This window comes from Apiospora phragmitis, assembly GCF_038363925.1.
Source record: "Apiospora phragmitis strain CBS 135458 chromosome Unknown utg000010l:1.0-9815664.0:1.0-9183399.0, whole genome shotgun sequence".
Taxonomy (NCBI): domain Eukaryota; kingdom Fungi; phylum Ascomycota; class Sordariomycetes; order Amphisphaeriales; family Apiosporaceae; genus Apiospora; species Apiospora phragmitis.
In genome coordinates, this window is record NW_027117409.1 from 2,681,531 (window position 1) to 2,702,365 (window position 20,835).

At 53.2% G+C, this 20,835-nt stretch overlaps 7 protein-coding genes across 7 annotated transcripts; 2 read left to right on the forward strand and 5 right to left on the reverse strand.

Moving 5' to 3' along the window:
* Positions 1-26: 26 nt before the first annotated feature.
* On the reverse strand, positions 27-1,016 carry PG994_010589 (uncharacterized protein; the record flags this gene model as incomplete). Its single annotated transcript, XM_066861998.1, has 1 exon — positions 27-1,016. One exon carries the CDS (start codon positions 1,014-1,016, stop codon positions 27-29), a length of 990 nt encoding a protein of 329 aa, XP_066711108.1.
* A 770-nt stretch (positions 1,017-1,786) lies between these two features.
* On the forward strand, positions 1,787-2,769 carry PG994_010590 (uncharacterized protein; the record flags this gene model as incomplete). The annotated part of the gene is made up of 2 exons (XM_066861999.1): positions 1,787-1,952; positions 2,069-2,769. 2 exons carry the CDS (start codon positions 1,787-1,789, stop codon positions 2,767-2,769), a joined length of 867 nt encoding a protein of 288 aa, XP_066711109.1.
* Positions 2,770-3,012: 243 nt separating this feature from the next.
* On the reverse strand, positions 3,013-3,813 carry PG994_010591 (dolichol-phosphate mannosyltransferase; the record flags this gene model as incomplete). The annotated part of the gene is made up of 2 exons (XM_066862000.1): positions 3,013-3,631; positions 3,698-3,813. The coding sequence occupies 2 exons, from the start codon at positions 3,811-3,813 to the stop codon at positions 3,013-3,015; spliced, it is 735 nt and encodes a 244-aa protein (XP_066711110.1).
* A 1,888-nt stretch (positions 3,814-5,701) lies between these two features.
* On the reverse strand, positions 5,702-6,160 carry PG994_010592 (uncharacterized protein; the record flags this gene model as incomplete). Its single annotated transcript, XM_066862001.1, has 1 exon — positions 5,702-6,160. One exon carries the CDS (start codon positions 6,158-6,160, stop codon positions 5,702-5,704), a length of 459 nt encoding a protein of 152 aa, XP_066711111.1.
* A 1,185-nt stretch (positions 6,161-7,345) lies between these two features.
* On the reverse strand, positions 7,346-10,819 carry PG994_010593 (uncharacterized protein; the record flags this gene model as incomplete). The annotated part of the gene is made up of 4 exons (XM_066862002.1): positions 7,346-9,656; positions 9,713-10,288; positions 10,344-10,543; positions 10,616-10,819. 4 exons carry the CDS (start codon positions 10,817-10,819, stop codon positions 7,346-7,348), a joined length of 3,291 nt encoding a protein of 1,096 aa, XP_066711112.1.
* A 2,486-nt stretch (positions 10,820-13,305) lies between these two features.
* On the forward strand, positions 13,306-14,121 carry PG994_010594 (uncharacterized protein; the record flags this gene model as incomplete). The annotated part of the gene is made up of 1 exon (XM_066862003.1): positions 13,306-14,121. One exon carries the CDS (start codon positions 13,306-13,308, stop codon positions 14,119-14,121), a length of 816 nt encoding a protein of 271 aa, XP_066711113.1.
* Positions 14,122-14,956: 835 nt separating this feature from the next.
* PG994_010595 (uncharacterized protein) lies at positions 14,957-18,010 on the reverse strand (the record flags this gene model as incomplete). Its single annotated transcript, XM_066862004.1, has 3 exons — positions 14,957-17,119; positions 17,142-17,852; positions 17,906-18,010. The coding sequence occupies 3 exons, from the start codon at positions 18,008-18,010 to the stop codon at positions 14,957-14,959; spliced, it is 2,979 nt and encodes a 992-aa protein (XP_066711114.1).
* Positions 18,011-20,835: the final 2,825 nt, after the last annotated feature.

The following is a 20,835-nucleotide window of genomic DNA, read 5'->3' on the forward strand; positions in this document are numbered from 1 at the left end:
CGCCATGCCGACCACCCAGCCCCGTCTCACCTGGCCTTGATTTTGCGAATGACCACCTTGCTCCCGTCCAATTCCCAGCCCACGCCATCATTCGTAACGAGATCCATCCACGTCGAGTCCGCACACTCCTCCAAGAATTCCAGTTCCACGCCGAGATAGCCACGCCCGAAGCACTTGAGCGTGTGCTGCCGCATGGGCCCCTCGCCGAACTCGAGCAGCTTGGCCTTGTGCCCGTCGACGCTCCGCCGCAGGCGCTTGTACAGCACGTAATTGTCGTGGGCCAGCGCGTCGAGCACGGCGTCGATCTTGGGGTCGCGCAGCCGGTAGCGGGCGCGCAGCGCGTAGGCCTCGGCGAGGTCGTTGCGGCGGCAGGCCGTGTCGAGGACGAGGTAGCCTGTGACCTCGCCCGCCTCGACGCTCGTCATCGGGTGCCGCGGCTGGATGCGGCGCAGCAGGTGCAGGATCGCCGGGTGGTACGACTCCGGGTGCTTGACCAGCACCGTCAGCCGGATGCAGAACAGGTAGGCCTGCACGGCGAAGTCGTCGGCCCGCTTCGACGCCACGATGCCCTCGCGCAGCTTCCGGAGCGCCGCCAGCACCTCCGAGAGCCCCTGCGTGTCGGTGGAGGTTGGCAGGGAGGCAGCGGCGGGGACGGCGGGCGCGCTAGTTGCGTGCCGGGGAACGGGTCTGGAAGGGTTGCCGGGGGTTGAAGAAGTATCAGGCGGCGGCTTGGGCGTGGTGTGGGGAGTCTCGGACAACTGGAGCGACGAGAAGCGACGTAGGAGTTCCTGGCGCTCACCGGCGTCGGAGCAGAAGGACATATAGCGCTCAACAATCTTTGTGTAATAGCGTTCTTGGGTTTTGAAGTCGAGCAGTCTGTTGTCGCCCTTGGAAGGCAACCCTAAGGCCTCCAGAGGGTCGAGCTCAACGGGCTTCAGGCGGCTCCATGGTCCAGAGGGAGCTCGGCCTCCACTTCTGCCACCCCTTTGCCCCCTTGGGCCACCGCGTCCGCGCATTGCTATGTCATTTCAAGCACAAGACAGAGATATGGTGTTGTTGAGCGAGTGAAAAGTGGGAGGGAGCATTCCGTAAGTGTCAGTGAGTGTCGACCGTCGTTGAAACCCCGGTGCGAGTCACCAGGAAGGTCCAGGTAGGTGGTGGGGTACCTAAGGTGGGAAAGTAGGTATGTACAGCGATACCAAGCCTAATCTAATCACCGAAAGGTGCATCTACGAGTCTACGGGGCGGGCAGCTTTATCGAAAGTTGCTTTGCTGTATGTAGTGTCGGTAGGTATTGTTCTCTTCCGCAAGTGCAATGCCGTAAGGTTAGTTGTAGGGCTTTTTCGGTTGCCTCTTGCATTTGCAGCAATATACTCATAGACCTAGGCGAAGACGGGCCGCAGTCAGTCCACGAGTAGATATATCACACACCCCGATGCTCTAGAATCACTTATCAAGGCCTCGTCCCTAAAGCGTGTAACCTCCAGAGAATCTGATTAAATTGCGATGGATTCTATATATGTACCTCATCGTGGGGTCAGGCCCGTCCGGCTTATGAGGGGGCAAGGGGTGGTTGATCCTGGGTACCTCGGCATCGTCCTCGCAGCGGGCGCAGACCCGGGGTAACTCCCCCGCGTCAACACGATGAACATTGACAACCCCCCACAGATCGATTCCGTATAAAAACATCGATTATCTGCTACCGCACGAGAGCGGTATCAAATAACCATTGGAGCCGTTCTGTATCTAAAGTAGTTCACTCGGTTCACTTTCAAGAATATTCAAAATGACGGATCGTATATCGCAAATAGCCAGCCAGCTCAACTGGCCAAAGGGTATGCTTGCTGGTCAAGTGGCCATCATCACCGGCTCCGGGCAAGGCATTGGGGCCGAAGCTGCCAGGCTGTTCGCCAACGAAGGCGCCAAGGTCGTTGTCTCGGATATTGACAGTGGTACGTTACGTTACATACATGATACATCACAGTTTCTAAGCAGCCCGCTCTGTCCTCTTTCTCTGCACCCCCTCGACCGATCTAGCTCCGCTAAACAGCTGCCCCGTGCCGTGTAGCAAAAGCCAAGGCCGTAGCCGATGCCATCAGCAGCGCCGGCGGCCAGGCCATAGCCGTCCCGGGCGACATGCTCGACGACGGCTATCTCCAGACGCTCGTCCAGGCCGCCGCCGACTTCGGCCACGGCAAGATCCACATCATCGTCAACAACGCCGGCTACACGTGGGACGGCGTCCTCCACAAGATGACGGACCAGCAGTGGGACGCCATCGTCGCCCTGCACTGCACGGCCCCCTTCAAGCTCACGCGCGCGGCGGCCCCGTACTTCCGCGTCCGGGACGGCGAGCCGCGGGCCATCCTCAACGTCTCGAGCTCGTCCGGCGTCCACGGCAATGCCGGCCAGGCCAACTACGCCCTCGCCAAAGCCGGCGTGACGGGGCTCACCAAGACCATTGCGAAGGAGTGGGGCCCGTCTTTCGGCGTGCGAGCCAACACCATCGCCTTCGGGAATATCGCTACGCGCTTGACGCAGGCCAAGGAGATGGGTGCATTTGTCACAGGGCCCGGGGGCGAGAAGATCGCCATTGGCATCCCGGAGGCACAAAAGAAGGCCGCGGGACCAGCACTGTACACCGACATCCCGCTGCGGAGACCAGGAACGGCCACCGAGGCAGCTAGCGCTATGCTGGCCATGTGCTCGCCGATGTTCGGCTACGTGTCAGGGCAAACGCTCATGGTGGGCGGTGGCCGGCATATGTAGACTCCAGCTCTAGTTGATACCAGCCAAGATAAAAGAGCACGCCGGTTTACGTCAGAAAATTGGCTACAACGAACAGAACTGTGGCTTCAACCTGTATTATTAGTAGTTTTTATCAAGAAAAGCCAGCCTTGCCAACGCCATGCGTCCTTTTACCTCCCCGTCGGGCATTTCAGGATCAAGCAGGACCACTTCGTATCTCATCTCTTACAACAGCCCCGTCCCTTTTCCGTCATTCCGCCACCCTTAGACCTTGAGCCATAAGTTAAGCACACCCTTGGCGTACTCGACAATCTCGTCACCGCCCAGCTTGCTCTCTCCGTAGACGCGGTCGACGAAGCTGATGGGGACCTCGCCGACGGTGCAGCCCATGGCCTTGGCGCGCACCATCATCTCCATCTGGAATGTGTAGCCCTTGCTCTCGGTCTTCTCGATGACCTTCTGGAGCACGGCCTTCTTGTAGAGGCGGAAACTGCCGGTGAGATCGCTCACGCCGGGCCGCAGCACGGTGTCGGCAAAGAGGTTGGCGCCACGGCTGACGAATTTGCGCTTCAGGTCCCAGCCATAGACGCCGCCGTTGCCGGCGTAGCGGGTGCCGGTAACAATGTCGTAGTTGGCGGTCTTCTGCTTGGCGATCATCTGGGGGATGAACTTGGGGTGGTGGCTGAAGTCGGCGTCCATGATGATAACATAGTTGCCCGTGGCGAACTGCAGGCCATGCACGTAGGCGGTGCCGAGACCCAGCTTTCCGGAGCGCGTCTTGAGGATTACGTGGGGGCTGTAGGCCTTGACGAGTTGGAGGGCGACTTCTTGGGTGCCATCGGGCGAGCCGTCGTCGACGATTATGAGTTCCCAGTCCAGGTTGCTGTTCAGTGGCGCATACTCGTAAGCGACGGACTAAGAATAATTGGACAGAGAGTGGACAACATACTTCTCGGTGAAGGTGCGGTTCAACAACCATGCGACAATGGGCAAGTTCTTGCGCTCGTTGAAGGTGGGCAAGATAACCGAGTATCTGTCCCCTGAGGCAGTCTTAACGGGGGCCATGGTGTCGTTTGAGGAGTCGAGTAAGAGGAAGGGGCGCGTCTCGAATAATTCAATTAGGGCGAGAATAACGGAGGAATGGAATTACTGGATCAAAGGAGTGACTTGAGGTTGGCAATAGTTGTAGGTAGGAATGATTTGGTTTCGTCAATTAGGTGCAAGTAGGAGATGGAGATGGAGATGGACACGACAATAGCTTATCGATTAATTGATTGATTGATTGATTGATGGGCTGGCCCGTTCTCGTTCAGGCCCATCATCCCCCCATGAGCTGAGCTGAGGATGCTGGTCGGCAAATGGTTACTGCATGTGCCAAGAGGCGTTGAGTGGGGTACCCAAAGTACCCAAGTACATACACGTAGTTCTAATTGGCCCATGGCTGGATGCTACAGGCTGGCAGGGCTATTGCCTCCGAACGGTTGTCGATCATCCAGACGTATAATCCTGGATGAATCTCTAGAGCTTCGAGGTTGGCTGTTGAAGTACCAAGCATCATCTCTCACGACATCGCTTCTGTCTGGATGCTGACTCACACGGGGCATATCAAGTAGACGAACCGCTACTGTGTCCAGCAACAATACCTATTCGGGATCGTAGTCTTGTAATGCGACGACACTATGAGGCCTGGCCACAAGAAGGCAGACTTCAAAGAATGTCCCACTCGTATATGGATATGATGACTGCCGAGATACCCAGCAACCATGCTGCGCCATCAGGCCATGTCACCACTGTTGGACGATACAACTCTACGCATATGTAAGATTTATAGGTAACTTAGCCATTCGGACCTTTATGTGTTAGTTGATCTATGTGTTTGATAAATAGGCCTTAAGACACCCCAAGTCATCATCCCAACCTATCTGTGACCGTCTACTCAAGTCCTTTCATTGCTCTCATCACGCCTCCAAATATACCAACATACCATACCTATCATGTATTTCTCACTCCTATTAGCCACTATGCCTCTGGTAACGGCCCACTCTGTTCTAGCAAAGAAGAGTGGAGGAAGCCGGTTGGGCTTTGGAGCCGCGGAGGGCGTTGCCGTCACCGTTGCGTCGTTACTAGCATTCCTTCAACTCATGTAAGATAGGAACAGCTACTTGGTCAGTCAGAGAAGCATGTGTATGTGAACTTTATTCTTAGTTCAGTATCTGTTAGGACGAGGAAGGCTGTTATGATCACGCCCCCTGATCTCGGGCGCTATTACCCCTGATATAACCAACCGTCTTCTGGACCTGAAGGTGTAGTAAACTCCGTTGCCAGCTGAGGGCAAAATAAATCCAAAAAGACCAAACGCCTTCCCGATTGCCTGTTCCAACACGAAATATTCCCCATGTCGCATGAAACCAATGAATTCCCACAGTCCTGTAATCCCAGCCCGTGTATCCCGAGATCAAACCGCTTTGGCAAACCCCGACAAAATCTTGAATATCCTCCCCTCACTGTTCGTTTGGCGGGTTGCCACAGAGATATGTTGTTTGGGCCTCTGCACGCCTGGGTTGCCCGCGTCTCAAATATGATTCGGACGCATGTCTCTTTCAATGCCATAATGCCCGTCATGCTGCCGTCATCCCGTCAAATTTTGTGGCCACGGGCCCTCTCACCCAAGTTCAGGTATTACGAGCGATCATATCGCGGGGGGGAGGGGCCGTGTTCACGACGAGGTCGGATGGTATCCGGGACATAACCAAGAAGTCCCCGAGACAAACGGACGTTCAACGGGGATTCCACGCTGACCCGTCCCCGCCCCCTCTCCACGTAGTATGCTTCTAGTGCCAAGTCTGATCCGAGATAGTGGCCCGAAGGATAGCTGATCCGTCTCCTCCCGGCCCCATCTCGCGTATTTCTGGTGCCGAGTCTGATGCGAGATAGCGGCCCGAAGGAGGTGGCATCAGCGGGGCAGAAGCTTCCAGCGCCGCCCTGTGCGCACGCTGCCGGTCCTCGGCCGCCACCGCTGGGCCTCACGGCGCCGCGCAGCCTCGAGGCGCCGGTCGGTTTCCTGCCGGCCGGCACGCGCCAGGGCGTGCCGAAATGGTATCGCGTAGGTGTTGACGAATTCGCGGTCCGACCGCTGGGTTGGCAACAGCCCGCCGCATTCTGGTCGGCAGGGACCGGCGAGCACGCCGCTGTCGACGACCTTGCCGGGCTGGAGGTGCGCGGCGGCGAGGACGTGGCCGCAGCTGTGCTGGAGGGAGGCCCGGCAGAAGGGGCAGTCCTGCTTGGGTGCCTGTACCAGCCATGACTTGATGCAGTCCGGGTGGAAGGCATGGTGGCCGGCACAAGGAAGAGTGACAAATTCTTTGGAGACGTCGATGGTATCTTCCTGGCAGATCCCACACTTCTCGATCATGTTGGAAGCCATGGTTGAGGTTGATGGTTGAAGTGTCGAGGGACTGGTTGAGTATGCCTTGTCAACTATACAGGAGCAAGAGGCACAGTGGATAGTATTGTGCACGACAATTGTTGTGTACAGGTATGTATGAGTGATGGAAGCACCAACACGTGGTTGCTGGAGAGTGGTTGGAAACGATGGTATAGAGAATATCTCAAAAGAAGAACCAGTCCCTGGCGAGTATATTGAAACAGAGAACTGTGAAGAGTTGTTTGTATGGTTGAGCAGAAGAAATGAGGAGAGCAGGCCCAGTGCCTGCTATTTGTATGACGAGGGAGAATGGGGCAGATGTACCGGAGATAGATAGACTTCAACTCCCTTTGGTCGACTGCCTGACAAAAACAAAAATTCAGTCATGCTTGTGACCTAACCAGGTCTTGGGCTTCATTGCTCCCAAATCTGCTATATAACCTCTCGTATATCAGTCTCGTCGGGCCAGTGAGCAACTGATCCCATGAAAGCACAAAAGTTTATAGCGATGGTTCCTTAACGGTGGTGTTGCTGGCTGGAAAGGGGGTTTGACCAGGTAAAGCCTCGCTTACTGTGTGCTATTCTATGCTTCGGAGAAGGCCCAGAGGACATAAAATATGAAAATTCAGGCATCTCCGTCGGGTCGACCCTATACGCCTTGAACTATATCTTTCACCCCCAAGCATGTGTTCCTCTCGCCCGTACTGTACAGAAAGAACATAGGTTTGTATGAATGCATGCTTTATTTCACGTATCTATAGCTCTAACGACGGTGTCACTTACATGGAATTGGACGGGGCACTTGATTGGCGATGGTTCCTATCCAGGAAAATGTGGAACAACAACAGCTTCCCTGTTCACTTTATATAAATAACCCTACCAAGTAGGCGGGAAATGGATCAATATCATCATCGGGTCAGTCAGTTTGGAGAGAGTATGGTAACTGGTAAGCTTTGAATTAATTAACTCCACACCCTCGATTCGTCCCTCACACTGATCTACTACTTCTTTCTACTGCTACTATCTTTGATTATCTATCAGATCATCAGCCAACGTCTAGATCGTCTAGATCAATCTCAATATGATCTACTGCGTATAAAGGGTATCTTATGTTTCGGCGGCTGCCCACTCAAATGGCTCACAAGCAATCTTCACCCCAATCTACAAGTGAAATCACTCCTTGCTCTTGGAAGCCGACCGGGAGACTGCCGTTTCGCCCGTCGTCTTGCGCCCAATGCTCTTCCAACTCTTCAAGCTGCTGAAGCTCATCGTGTGGCCGAACTTGCGGCCGCCCTCCTCGTCTCCCTGGTTGAAGGCGCCCCGGACGACGGCGCCGCCCTCGAGCAGGCGGAACTGGCGCTTGATCATCTTCCAGAGCTCGATGCAGGCCACGAAGATGATGAGGGCGGCGAAGGCGATGCCCCACTCCCACGTGATGCCGACGTGCTTGAAGACGACCGTGTTGACGGTGGGGATGTAGACGACCGGGAAGACGGAGACGAAGCCGATCGTCACGGCCCAGAACAGGAACTTGTTGCCGTAGATGTCCTTGGCGAAGTTGAAGGCGGACGTCGACTCGGGGTTTAGCTTGAACATGGATCGTCGCAGATCCTTGAACTCCCAGGCGCTGATGAGGATGAGCCAGGTCAGCTCGGCGAACACGGCGGCGCGGGCGCGGAACACGGGCCGGCATTCCTCGGAGAAGTTTTCGTTGCAGCCATGACCGAGGTCCCCACCGTTGGCCGCGTAGACAACGATGACGAATGTCATGAGGGTAAGAGTTCCCATAACCAAACCATAGACCACCATGTCTACGAGAATCTGGTTGGTGAAGACACCGCGCTTCTTGTCGTGCGGTGGACGGCGCATGACCTGACGCGAGGGGGGCTCGCGACCAAGTCCAAAGGCAGGGAAGGAGGAGGTGACCATGTTAATCCAGAGAATTTGCAATGGGGAAATGGGGAAGACGGAAAAACCAGTGGCGTCACGGAAGCCAAGGCCACAGATCAGCAGAATAACCTCGCCGACGTTGGAGGTCAGCAGATGCAAGATGAACTTCTGGATGTTATCAAACATTCGGCGACCTTCACGGATGGCGGCGACAATGGAGTTGAACTTGTCATCAGTCAGGACAATCTTAGCTGCCGACTTGGCAACATCAGAACCGGAACCCATGGCAATACCGACATCAGCACTGGACAGCGAAGGGGCATCGTTGACACCGTCACCAGTCATGGCCATGAAAGCATTGCGGCGCCGGAGAGCTTCAATCATGCGAGTCTTGGTGTCAGGGGCGCAGCGAGCAAGAACAAGGGGCAATTCAGGCAAAGCATCGATCTCATCCTCGGTCAACTTGTCGAAGTCATTCGCCTTCTGGATCAGAGCATCAGCCACTTCTTTCGAGAGGACGCCCATGTCATGCGGGATGATGCCGACTTCTCTTGCGATGGCAGCTGCAGTCGCAGGGTGGTCACCAGTCAGCATGTGCACCCTGATACCGGCTGTGGAGCATTCTGCAATGGCGGGCTTGGTCTCGCGACGGGGCGGATCGTAGATACCGACAAGACCCAGAAGACTGAGACCAGTTTCGACGCGGGTGCGTAGAGCATCATCTTCCTCGGTGTCGTTGGCCGAAGTCTTCTCCTCATATATGCCTTCCCAAGGACGCGAAGCAATGGCTAGGACACGTTGACCGAGAGACGCGAACTCATCCATCTGTTTCAGGGTCCTCTCTTTGTAATCATCCGTCATTTCGTCTTGCTGATCACCAAGTCCAACGGTAGTGCAGAGGTCCAGAATGCGCTCCACGGCGCCCTTGGTGAAAACCATGCTGTGGTCAAGATTGGGGCCGTTGTAGATGACCGACATCCTCTTGATTCCACTATCAAAGGGGAACTCGGCAACCTGCTTCCAGCTTCCCTCGCTCTCGAGGGTCTTCTTGCCCTTCTGAAAGCGGTGTGCAAAGACTTGGAGTGCGATTTCCGTAGGCTCACCGGTTGTTTTCCATTTTCGCTCGTCGGCGTTGGCTTCCGTCTCATGTCTAACAGTGGCAAGGTTGCAAAGAGCTGCCGAAAGGAGGAAGGATTCAAGGTCCGGGTTCATGGTAGCTTCTACCTCCTCCTCTTTCTTAGGCTTGTTGTGTAGTTTCTCGTCGGGGACGTCGAACTTGAGGGCTCCGGCACTTCGCTCCTGGTCAAAGTCTCGCTTCTCTTCCTCCTTGGGGGGAGCATTGGGGTCCACCTCAGAGACGGTGACACGTCCAACAGTTGGGTCAGAAGGGTCCTTGGAGTCGCGGACGGTGTAGATGGTGTTCTTTGGCATCCAAACTTTCTTGACAATCATGGCACCCTGCGTCAAGGTACCTGTCTTATCGGAACAAATGTTGGTGACACCACCCAGTGCTTCAAGAGCAGAGAGATCTCGAACGACGACGTTGGCCTTCCTCATGACCGTTGTTGCCACAACCATGGTGATGGTCAAGACACTACATTTGAGGTCAGCAAATTAGGAGTTCAGGGTTGGTCTGGTGGTTGGACTTACGCAACTAGGGACTCGGGAATGATAGCAATACCCGTACTGATAGCGTAGATGATGACTTCACGGTTGCCCGTGAAGTTGTTCACGGCGAAGACGATCAGGGCAAGAATCAATGCGCATCCAAAGAGCATATATGCCAACTTGGAGAGCTTGATCTGTAGCGGTGTGCCCTCAGTCAATCCCAGGAACTTGCCGAAGAAGTCGTATGTGCGTTTCATCGCGCCGACAACGGGCTGTCGCTTGCCGTACTTCTTGTAGTTCATGGAACGACCTTCCTTGCGCTGCTTGCCCGAAGTCGAGGCAGCAATCTTACCCACTTCAGTCTGCATACCCGTGGCGATAACAACACCCCGGCCGCGGCCTTTTATGACAACGGTGGTTCCGTATCCGAGGTTGATACGATCGCCGATTCCAAGCTCTTCATCGTCAAGGTTTTCAACGATCTTTTCGACAGGGACCGATTCGCCAGTAAGTGATTGTTCATCAGCACTGAAGTTCATGGCTTCGAAGAGACGGATGTCTGCAGGGATGGTGTCGCCCATTTTCAAGAGCACAACATCACCTGGGACGACCTCGGCGCTGTTTATCTGTTAGCATTATAAACTCACCGCAGTTTCTTGTCATTCGGACTTACTTGGGAATAACAATGGTCTTTCCGTCGCGCAAGACATTAGCACTAGGAGCAGACAGAGCGCGCAAAGCGTCCATCTTCTTCTCAGCCCCATACTCCTGCCAGAAACCGATCGAGACGTTGAGAACAATGACGACGACCAGAACCGTGCCTTCAACGTAGTCACCAACGCCATAGCTAAGGGCCATGGCGAAGAACAAGACCTAAGAGGAGCGATGGTCAGCTACCAATGCGAGAGTCCATGGCTACTGGGATAGGACGAGACGGGGACTTACGATGATCATAGCATTGAACAACTGGCGGAGGAAGATAGTGTACCAGGGGATAGCTCCGCCAACATCAAGCTCGTTTGGCGGGTACTTCTGTTGAAGTTGGGCAACCTGGGCAGAGGAAAGGCCTCTGTCAGGGTCTGACTCAAGAGTGTTGAAGACATCTTGGACAGGCGAGAGGTATGGATGTCTGGGGTACTCTGCGGCCATCGTGAACGAGGACGAGGTCGAGGTCGGAGTAGAGACCGGCTAGATGAAGGTTCATGCGTATGGCGAGTCTAGAAGGGATAAAGTTGCCGACTTATGATTTTACCTTGTTCGATATGTCTTCTCAGGTAATACTCTTGGCGGGCGAGAAGAAAGCGGTTGGCTTCTAGACCTTGAAGTCCTCCGACCCTGGGGAAGTACCTCATCTTTATAATGCTACACATGCGAGCAACAGAGGAAACATGGGCGCTCTAGTCACTGGGCCCGGCGATGTCATTGAACGATGCCAAGCGCATACCAAGAACCTTATACCATCATCTTGCGCACAGAGAGATATGATAAGTCTCGCTGGAGGGGCGTTGGGACCAAGAACTTCAGCGGCATTCCAGAGGCTTATTGGCTCACGAGTTAGTTGGGTATTGGCATGTTGACGACCAAGAAACGAAGCCGAATTATCAGTCCATTGAGGTGGAACAGAGGTGCCGAATAGCCATCGCCAACTATTTCGTCAAGCACCCGGCAGCCTTGGCTCAGTGAAGCCCAGCCTTGGCTAGCAGAGCCAAGTCTTGGCCTTGCAAACATCGAGAGGCTGAATGGGGACACTAGGCACGACGTGGGATGCACGTGATCAGACCGGATATCGCCTCCTGCTCAAGGGGCTTGGCAGGCAGACCCATCGTTGGAAGCGGCTTGGGGAAGCAGGGAGAGGCTTCATGAATCGGATTTCCGGTTCCACCTGCTCGGAGGCTTGGCCAGCCTGGAGGAGGAGGCGGAAAAACGCCTAGATTCTTGATCATTACTTACCTATGCGAAGCTGATGTCATAAAGTGTAGACATTGACCGAATGTCATGTATTTGCTTCCGATGCGTCGTAGAACGGGATGCATGCATCAAACCCGAAAGATGAGCACTGAGAGAGAGAGAGATAGAGTATGAGGGTGTTATCATTGCGCTGTACCACTACTAGTGATTTACACACTTGTGCAGTCTAGTAGGCGATTGAGTCCAGAAAGGACGCGGAACCCTCTAAGTCGACGAAATCCCACGAAACCCGCCTCTTCCCCCCTCTCGCCTCTCAACTACGCTGTGGTCAGTCGCCAATGAAAGCGCCCCAATCATCGCTACGCATGTTGTATATAAATCTCACGACATGCGCTTCTATGCGTGCTCATGTGTGTGCGCACGTACATTCCCCAAATCCCACAAAGAATTCGCTGCCATTCATATGAAGAGCGGTGCATTTGGGGGCTTGGCGGCCCGATGACGTGACGGCGTAGTCAAGTGACCAACGGTGACAAGGAGCTACTATTGCCCCATTGAACCACATTCTCGGCGACGATCTTACGAGAACATCTGCTTTCCAGCGAGTAGCCAGCCTACCTAGCCGAACCAGTAGAATGATAAAGACCAAACATTGATCCTACCTCTTAAGTTACTAAGGTTAGGTTACGGAGTACACGCTGGGTAAATCCGGTAGGGAGGTCAAGGAGGTTCCCGTCCCCGACAGCTCCAACTCCAGATGCCGGTCGCTATATCGTTTTTCCGGGAGCAGGGATTCTCCAGTGACGTGAGGTCTTGGCCGAGTCTCATGGGATCCCCCTCCCACCTCACTTTCTCTCCCGCCTTCATATTACTAATGGTAGCACTTAAGGTACGCAACGCAACCTTGTTTTCCCCCGTTGAGCTTCCCCTCATCTCATCGATCGAGGCTGGCAGAACACTCAAGGCAAGGTATGCAGGCATGTAGGTCTCTAGGTACAACTTCGATATGAAAGGTTAGCAGTAGGCGCACGTGAGGTACACTGGGGGTACCATGTCTTGAGAGGGACGGGCGGAGGAAGCTGTCAGGACTATCTGCCATTGCCTCTGTCACTTCCAAGTTCTTAGCCTAACTGGGAACGAAACATTCTCCCGAGCCGTTGGTTGGTGGGACTTGATTCGTCGTCGATGTAGCTGGTTGAGTGTAGCAGCTTCGCGCAAGTCACCTCACCTCACTCACTCGCTCACTCGCCTCATCTGAGTTCCTCGTTCCACTTGCTGAAATCTTCCTCTTTTCTCCATCAATTTCATTCATTATCGAGTATACTCTTATTACATTTCCTCATCTCAAACCCCAACCACACCGTAACAGTCTGGTCTAAGCGAAAAGACCAAAACATTCAAACCCCCCAATTCAGCATCAACACTGTTTGGCGACCGCGCGCATACTGTGTTACTGGAAAGCTGCCCGCTCTCGTTACGTCATTGAGGATGGCAGATACCACGACCAACACCGCCAACAAAGGTATCCAGCCACTGCAAATACTGTTGCGCCCATTTTCGCGATTCTGAATATCCTATAATCGCCATCACTGACCCTCAATTGTCTCTGCACGAAGCTAAGTGGCTTGGAAAATGCTTGGACGTTTGTCGTGTCACACTCGAGCTACGCCAAAGCTGCGGCACCGTGTGCTAACATATTTCCTGCTCCTCTTACAGTCGTTGCTCCAATGGCCAACAAGCCAATCGAGAATGGGCCGCCAACACCCCCGGAGACTCAACTAGCTGATGACGCCAAACCATCTGAGCCGGTCTTGCCTCCCATCGCCAAAGAGCCCATGGCAACAGCACAGGCCCCCATGATACCAGCCGCGATTGGCAAAACTGAGGCGGACCTGGCATCTGCCCCAACCGCTAGCACAGATGCCGCCAAGTCTCCCGAAGACGCCAAGAGCGACGCCGCCAAGGAAACCGTGGCGGAGGCTGAACTGCCTGCCCAATCCGATAATAAGCCAGAGGCTTTAGAAGATACTAACGCGACGACTGACGGCGATTCGAAGGAAGTCCCCAAGCCCGTTTCTGTCGAAGAAGTGCCGGACGGGGAACTGGCGGGCTCCAAGCAATTGGGCGCGGGCAGTGTGACGCAGCCAGCCAACGAGCAGGAAACAGCGCCCCCACTAGCCAAGAAGGCCGATTCGCCGGGCGCTGAACCACCCTCTGGAACGGTGCCGAAGGAGGACGCGCAATCCACTGGACCCGCCCAGGTTCTCGCCGAGCCCGCCAAGGTCCAACCCCAGACTGGCGAGAAAAGAAAGTCCGACGACCCGGCCGAGCACGAGGAAACCAACGGCCATGATGCGTCCAGCAGTGCCAATGTGGACGAGAAACCCGCCTCGCCTGCCAAGAAGCAAAAGACCGAAGATAATGAAACTAATGGTGACAACACCGGGGGTAAGCGTGTGCGACCTAAGAAGGAGAAGAAGCCCCCTGCGCCGGTTGGTCGCACCGCCCGCAAAACCAGGAGCCAAGCAGCCGCCGACTTGTAAACACGGCAAAAGCCGTGTTTAGACAAGGAAACGAGAAGCAAAAAGAAAAGAAGATGAAAAGAACTATTACTTGATAAGGGAAAACTAACTACGACAGCGGGCCAACTATATCACGTCTCTCCTTCCCTTAGGTGTTTGTTTGACTACTTTTTTCCTTTGTTCAGCTCATCGCCGGGGGATCTGGTGTTGCCCGGGGGAAAAACGAGGTTTATTTGCACGGCTGGGCCCAACTAACATTACAATATATATGTACATATAAATCGCTAATGAGATACTGTTCTTATCTCTAAGTCTGCCGGGTAAAGACACTTCAATGCTGTAGCATGTAGTCGTTGTGTTCGCTGGGCAGATCTACGATAACTACTGTTCCCCCTTACCGTACAATCCTAGGAAGGGTCCGATTTCTACCCGTGTTCTTCCTAGAAATGGGAGGCAGACATCATAGAAGCGGGACGCAGTAGCCGTTCAATTGCTATGTTCACACACATCGAAGATTACTATGTACTACTACTCGGGAAGTAGCCCGGTTGACTCCCTCGAGTGGTTATTAAAAGTATAGTGTTATATAGGATTCTTTTGCGTCTTCCATGCCGTACTTTTAGAGTCCCTTGAACTTCGTAAATGGAGACCTCTCTGGTGGTCTATGATCGTTACCAATCCTAGGATGCCCTGTCGTTTCTAGTTTCTTTCGCCCAAAACAAAATGAGAGTGACATATCCATGTACACCCGTAGCCTGAACGCCAGACGTATGCAAAGATGTACGCCTCTCGTACACCCAATTAATTATTCGAGGCTCTCTACCAACATCCCCCTTGCCCTTTCCATCTGCGGACGCTACCATGCCCCGCTAGGGTTCCTGCGAGTCCGCGTACTGCGGAAGTAGTCATAGGCCATTGGGTCTTGGGCTGGGGTGCTCATGTCCTCTTCGTTCTGGGGCAGACCACCGTAGCCCTGAGGTCCTCCACCAAGCATGCCAGCGCCCCCTGGACCTCTAGTAACGGGGCGTTCCATACTTGGCCCCCTCATCCCCGAGGACATGGGCATTGCAGCGGCATTACCAACCAGATTAGCGCCACTATCGTTACCATGAGAGTAAAGCGGGCTGCGCGACCGACCAATGTCTACCTGCGGTGAATAAGGGTTGGATGGACCCATGGCTGATGGCCCCGGAGAATAGGCTCTCCCCATGGCGCTTGGGCCAGGACTTGCCGCTCGGATGGACGGCAATCCTGGGCTGCCTGGTCTTGAAGACGGTTCGCTACCATTCCACATGCTCCCGGGAGTCCCTGGTCTGAAGTGATCAGCCGGCCGACCGTAGATCTCGCCCCCGCCATGCTCCGAAGCGAATTCCGGGCGGTTTTTGTAGTATTCAAAGTCCATGCGCGACTCATGAACAATCTCGAACCCAGGTACTGCATGTTTTGCCTTGCCTGCTTTGTTCATATCACCAAGCACGTAGGCATCGGAGTAGCCAGATGTGGACATAGCATCTCCCGAATCAGCCTCGCGCCCATCGCTTAGGCGGCCCTTGTAGATCGAAGCCAAGATGTTCTGGGCTTTTGCATGCACCATTGGTGTGATAAGGGACTTGTAGAGTGCTGGGTGACCAAATCGTGACGCAAGTCGGTCGGATCGGAGAGGGTCCTTGCCAATGCCGCCTTCAGTATTCCTGTGAACATTACGAATGGCATAGTAATGAATCTTGGTGTCAAATGCTCGGGAGCAGTAGAGTTTGAATATAAGCATGAGGAAAGGGAGCGGTACAGTAGCGTAAGCCTGTATCCTTGGAACATCTCCCCGAATCCAGACGACAAGAAATGTGATGACATTTCCCAGCATGGTAGCGAAGACTAATCGATTGAAAAGTGTTCGCCAGAACATACCCGCCGACTCGGTCTTCGTGATAAAGATGTAGAGAAGAAGATACTTCTTGAGCCAGCAATCAATGGCAAAATATATGGCCGCCGCTGGAAGGACCAGAGGCTGGAGACCACCAAAGAATAGCGCGACTGTAGCATAGTACAGGAAATAATTGTAGTAGCTGGCGTAGTCGAACGCAGGCGGAGCTGTCAGCTCGATCAGTTCTCGTGGAGTCGGGTTCGAGAATCTGCGAACGAAAAAGCTCCAGACCAACGTCCACAGCTGTGCAAGGTCGATGGCAGCACCCATGCTACGTTGCAATAACCATGCAATGAAGAAAGGGGTGATGTTACACAAAGAAACGAACAAAGTGTCCAAAGGCTTCGCTTTCGTGATCGCGTACCAGGCATCACCCGTTTTCTGGGTATCTTTAACCACAGAGGCCACAATAGTCCATAGAGCCCCGAATATCGAGAAGACAATCAGGTTATTGAAGACGAAAAAGAAGTAAAGTTTCGATACCACGTGCCTTTCTCTTCCCGTTTTCGTCCGGTCTCCGGCCCTGATAGACAACCGACGAAAAATGATAGGAAGCACGAGATAAACAAGAGACGTTATTGCCGGGTTGACCACACCTTGTACGATGGACCAGAACGACTTGTTTGCGTTCAACTCGGTCGCAAAAGCTGGCCAGACGGATCCCAAGTTGTTCAAGTTGACCAAGAAAATTGCTATCATGGAGTTGGGAGCGATCCAGAGAAATGTCAGGAAAGCGACCCACAGATTGACAATCAATCTGCGCCAGCCTCTTTTGGACGGAGAAAGGGGCATATTGTCCCAGATGATGTCGTTCGGCCTCGGGGCGAGGACAACTGTGGTGCCCCTTGGCTTCTTGTGCCGCAAAGCGTGGGCGATACAGTGCGCCTCGGAAATGTCGTCGTAACTGGCGAAACCATATGGCAGGGCATTTCGCTTATCAACTGTGGCTCGAACTTCCTTGACTTCAATCTCGAGCTCCCTGATCCTGTTCGTAAGATATTCGATAGCATCGACCTTCTGGCCTTTGGGAAATGTGCCGTAAGATGGATCTTTCTTGGAGGGAGCACATAGGCCGCGCCGCGGGCAAGTTTGCAGGATCTTTCAGGTACCGTGCAAGAACCTTCTCGAGCTTGCGAACGGTGCGGTTGTGCTGATCGATGAGACTGGGAAGGAGCTTGACGTTCCGTGCCATTGCTGTTCTCGAGAAAGAGGATTGGGGAATAACTTCGTCGATGATCCTAGCAATTCCTTCGTCCGAGGATAATTTCTTAGGTATGTCGTTCAACATCAGCGTCCGGGAGTGCAAACTGTGTTGGTACTCTTCGGTCTCGAAATAATAGCGGCGGAGCTCTAGAACTTTTCTATAGTTCCACCAAAGGAACCCGCAGATAATGGTGTTGGATAGATATCCAACAATGACTAGACCCCACGTTTTACTGCCATTGACAGCTATCGGTGTCATCCTCATGAGTAGGGGTGACGGCGGATCTTGCTTCATGTTTTCTGTCCAGTCGATGGGCAGAAGAACGGCGCAAGACAAGACGGCCAGTGCGGCGAAGATATTCCGAAGCATTCTCGTAAAACGGAGGAATATAGTGGCGTCCATGCCAGCATGTTGTATCATATCCTTCTCGTTGGTCTTCCATAAAGGGGTGATCCAGGCGAAATAGCCTTTGCCAATCGGCGGCGGCGCATGTTTCTCGTCGGCATGCTTGAGCTTCGGGGCGTAAACGACTGAATGATAGGGTCGTACGAGAGAGAAGAACAGCGCAATCCCGAGCGTCAACCCGAGGGAAGTAGCCAAGGCAGAGTATACGGCGTTAATCGTAAGCTGGAAAGGTCAATATTATTAATCAGTTCTCCGCGAGCGAGAACAAGACTCACATTCTGCTTGAAGGGGTCATTGAGCAATTTGAGCAGCTCTGCCAATGGATCATTCGCATCTTGTCTCGAGGCCAAGGCTGCATGCATTTCCCATGGCCAAGCCATATTGGCGTGTACCGGCGCTCTGCTGGCAGAGCCGCCGTAGCGCAGAACAGCTAAGTCAAGCAGTGTCTGGATGCCCAGGCCAAAGGTCGAAGTTTATTTGTTCGCTACGCCCAGCTTCCGCAAACAATACATGCGAGCAGGCTGCGGAGAGCGTGGTACAAACGTTCTATGGCGTTTCAACTCCACGAGCTGGTGGGAAAACTGTAGCGCTGAAGTGTACGGATGCGTCGGAACAGTGACTTGTGCGGCTGTTTCCTCACTCTCGGGTTTGAACTGGTGTCAGATCGCGAAAGCGCAACAAGTTCGATCGGTTGGCGCGTCTAAAGCGGATGTTGTACAAGCTGTAGGAGATGGCCTTTCGATCTCGAAACTTCCTCAAAACCCCGGTTGGTTACGAAGTATGCGGCAAACCAAACAGCGCCAGGTGAAGGGCGGCGAAGCGAGAGACAACGAACGTAGACAAGGAATGGCGGCCTGTTGAGATAAGATTAGGATCAAACGAGGGTGCGAAAAAGATCCTTCCGGAAGTCTTTGCAACGACAACAGTGTATTGTCGGATGAGAGGAACGAACGTATAGAGGGGAAACAAGGAGAAGAGAGTATTATTTGGATACGGATTGGACGTCAGGACAAGACATGATTGTCGATCGGGATTCTCAGAACGAGATGCGTCCATTCATCAATTTGATTAATCCCCGTTGGAGTAGGACTGCAAGTACTAGTGACATACCTAATGACGACGTGCCCCCCAGTCTCCCCCCCTCCCCCCCCCCCACCTCCGCCCCAAATGCTGGCCTGCTAGGTAATGCTAGGTACCTAACTTAGTTGGGTACCCTCGGTTGGCCCAGGTCGAACATGAAGGATCGTTGAATTCTACCTAGAATTCAAACTTGAGCTGCGATAACAGGGGCCTAGGCCCATCAGCCTCTTAATCAAAGGCGAATAACCCACTGACAGTATTGTTCATTTGAAGAACTTATCCAACCTCGTCAAAGAAGCAAGCAGCAGTTATTGTTTACCCTTAATACATTACATATGGCGAACACGATTGTCAAGGCCGATGCGCTGTTAGTACATAGTGAACAATACCACAGGTAGGTACCATCATTGTTATCAGAGATTCAATGCCCTAAGGGCCTTGGAAGATAGGTACTTTAGCGTTCTGGCCAAGCGTTAAAAGCCGCGGAAGGTGCCGTTGTTCGTTGTTCGTCGTACCGACTACCAAACAGGCCCCGTTAAAGTTAAAAACGTTATGCGTCCGCCCTGTCAGTGTATCTCATATTAATCTCAACTCCAGTGCTCTTGTAGGTATTCATCGCACAGTAACCGGGCACAGATTCACCCCGACATCCTGATCTCGCACATGAACTGGTAGCCTCCACGATAAGCTATCTCCAGTGTTGGTGCGGTGCGGCTGCACCGCACAGTGAGAAAATTCCCGATTGCTTTTGACTTTCTGGTTCCTGTCCCACCTTGTGGTACTCCAACAAGCAAATCCCAGCAAATTGAAGTGTACTGGACACAACCTAACAAAGGCGGTAATCCTTTGGACTGTTGCCGCCTCCCTCTTGAGTCCTGAGTCCTGACAGGTTTACTGGTCTTCTGATATGCAGCAGTTCGCTGGCTCACGGTCGTAAAAATAAACTAGTCAACCCTCCAATACCAGTTTTGGCCTACCTCCTAGAATACCACCCATTAACTCTATGAACCAATAGTGAATGACGGGGAAAAAGCCCGTGGACTTTTAGGGCGCTTAATTCTGATTAAAACTGTCTTTTTTAGCGAATTAATTGATTAAGAAACAATGTGTACACCAGTATTATAATAGAGGGTGTTCGTGGTGTGGTGATTTGAAGGGTTGACTAGTTTATTTCTACGACCGCGAGACTGGTAGCTCAGCGCGTGCTTCAGACGAACTACATAATAACATATGTCGTATGTAACCAAGCTCCATGGTTACTTGTGTCCAGCTGCCGCTTGGGCCAGTCAACCTTTCAATGGCGTCCCTCCGCGTTAGCAGATACCTACCTAGATATTATATCATCATGTACGGAGTACCTTCGATTGAGAAATCGCGGTCACCCTCATCACCAAGGTTCTGTCGCTCGCATACTGGTGAGAGAGACATTGTCCCTCCAGGCTGTAAGGAATGCATCTTCTGGGGCCTAGACTTGAAATCCCTGTGCCAAGCTATCGCTGATCACTCACGTTGTCTGCTAATGTCGACTATCCTTGGTAAGACAGCTATCCAATCGGTCGCGTCGGATGACTCTGTTTCTATTTTCGAATGGCTTGACTGGCCGGAAGGGTGGGGACTTGAAGACACCTGCGCCTCGAATACGAACTCCTGATAAAATCTCCTCCAGACTGCTAATAAAGGCTCCTGCAGGAAACATTGTGGCGGCCGGCAAGCGGGCTAGGCTGGGCTGGTCGGCCACCCGAGGCTGTTGATGGGTACTCATTTGTCTACAGTATTTCTTGAACGTCATCGCATCGCATTTGACTTGAGCGCTGTAAGCGCTGAAAGGCACGTTTCGTAGGATCATCCATCGGGTTTCATACCATCAGATAGATTGGATCATGGATGACAGTACTCCGTACGATGCCCAGCAATTGAGTTCTTGAACAATAGGGGTCCTTATTAGGTAAAGTGGCCGGCAGAACTATAGACAGGGCTGTCTGTACAATCTTATTACAGCAGTGTTTCTGTTATTGCAGCTTCTCCACGACTCCCCGTTTCTGTCCCCGTCTTTACAGTACGTAATTATGTCCACTAAGATAGGGTAGGTACATATAGTATTACGGCGCCAGGGTCCCGGGCTACT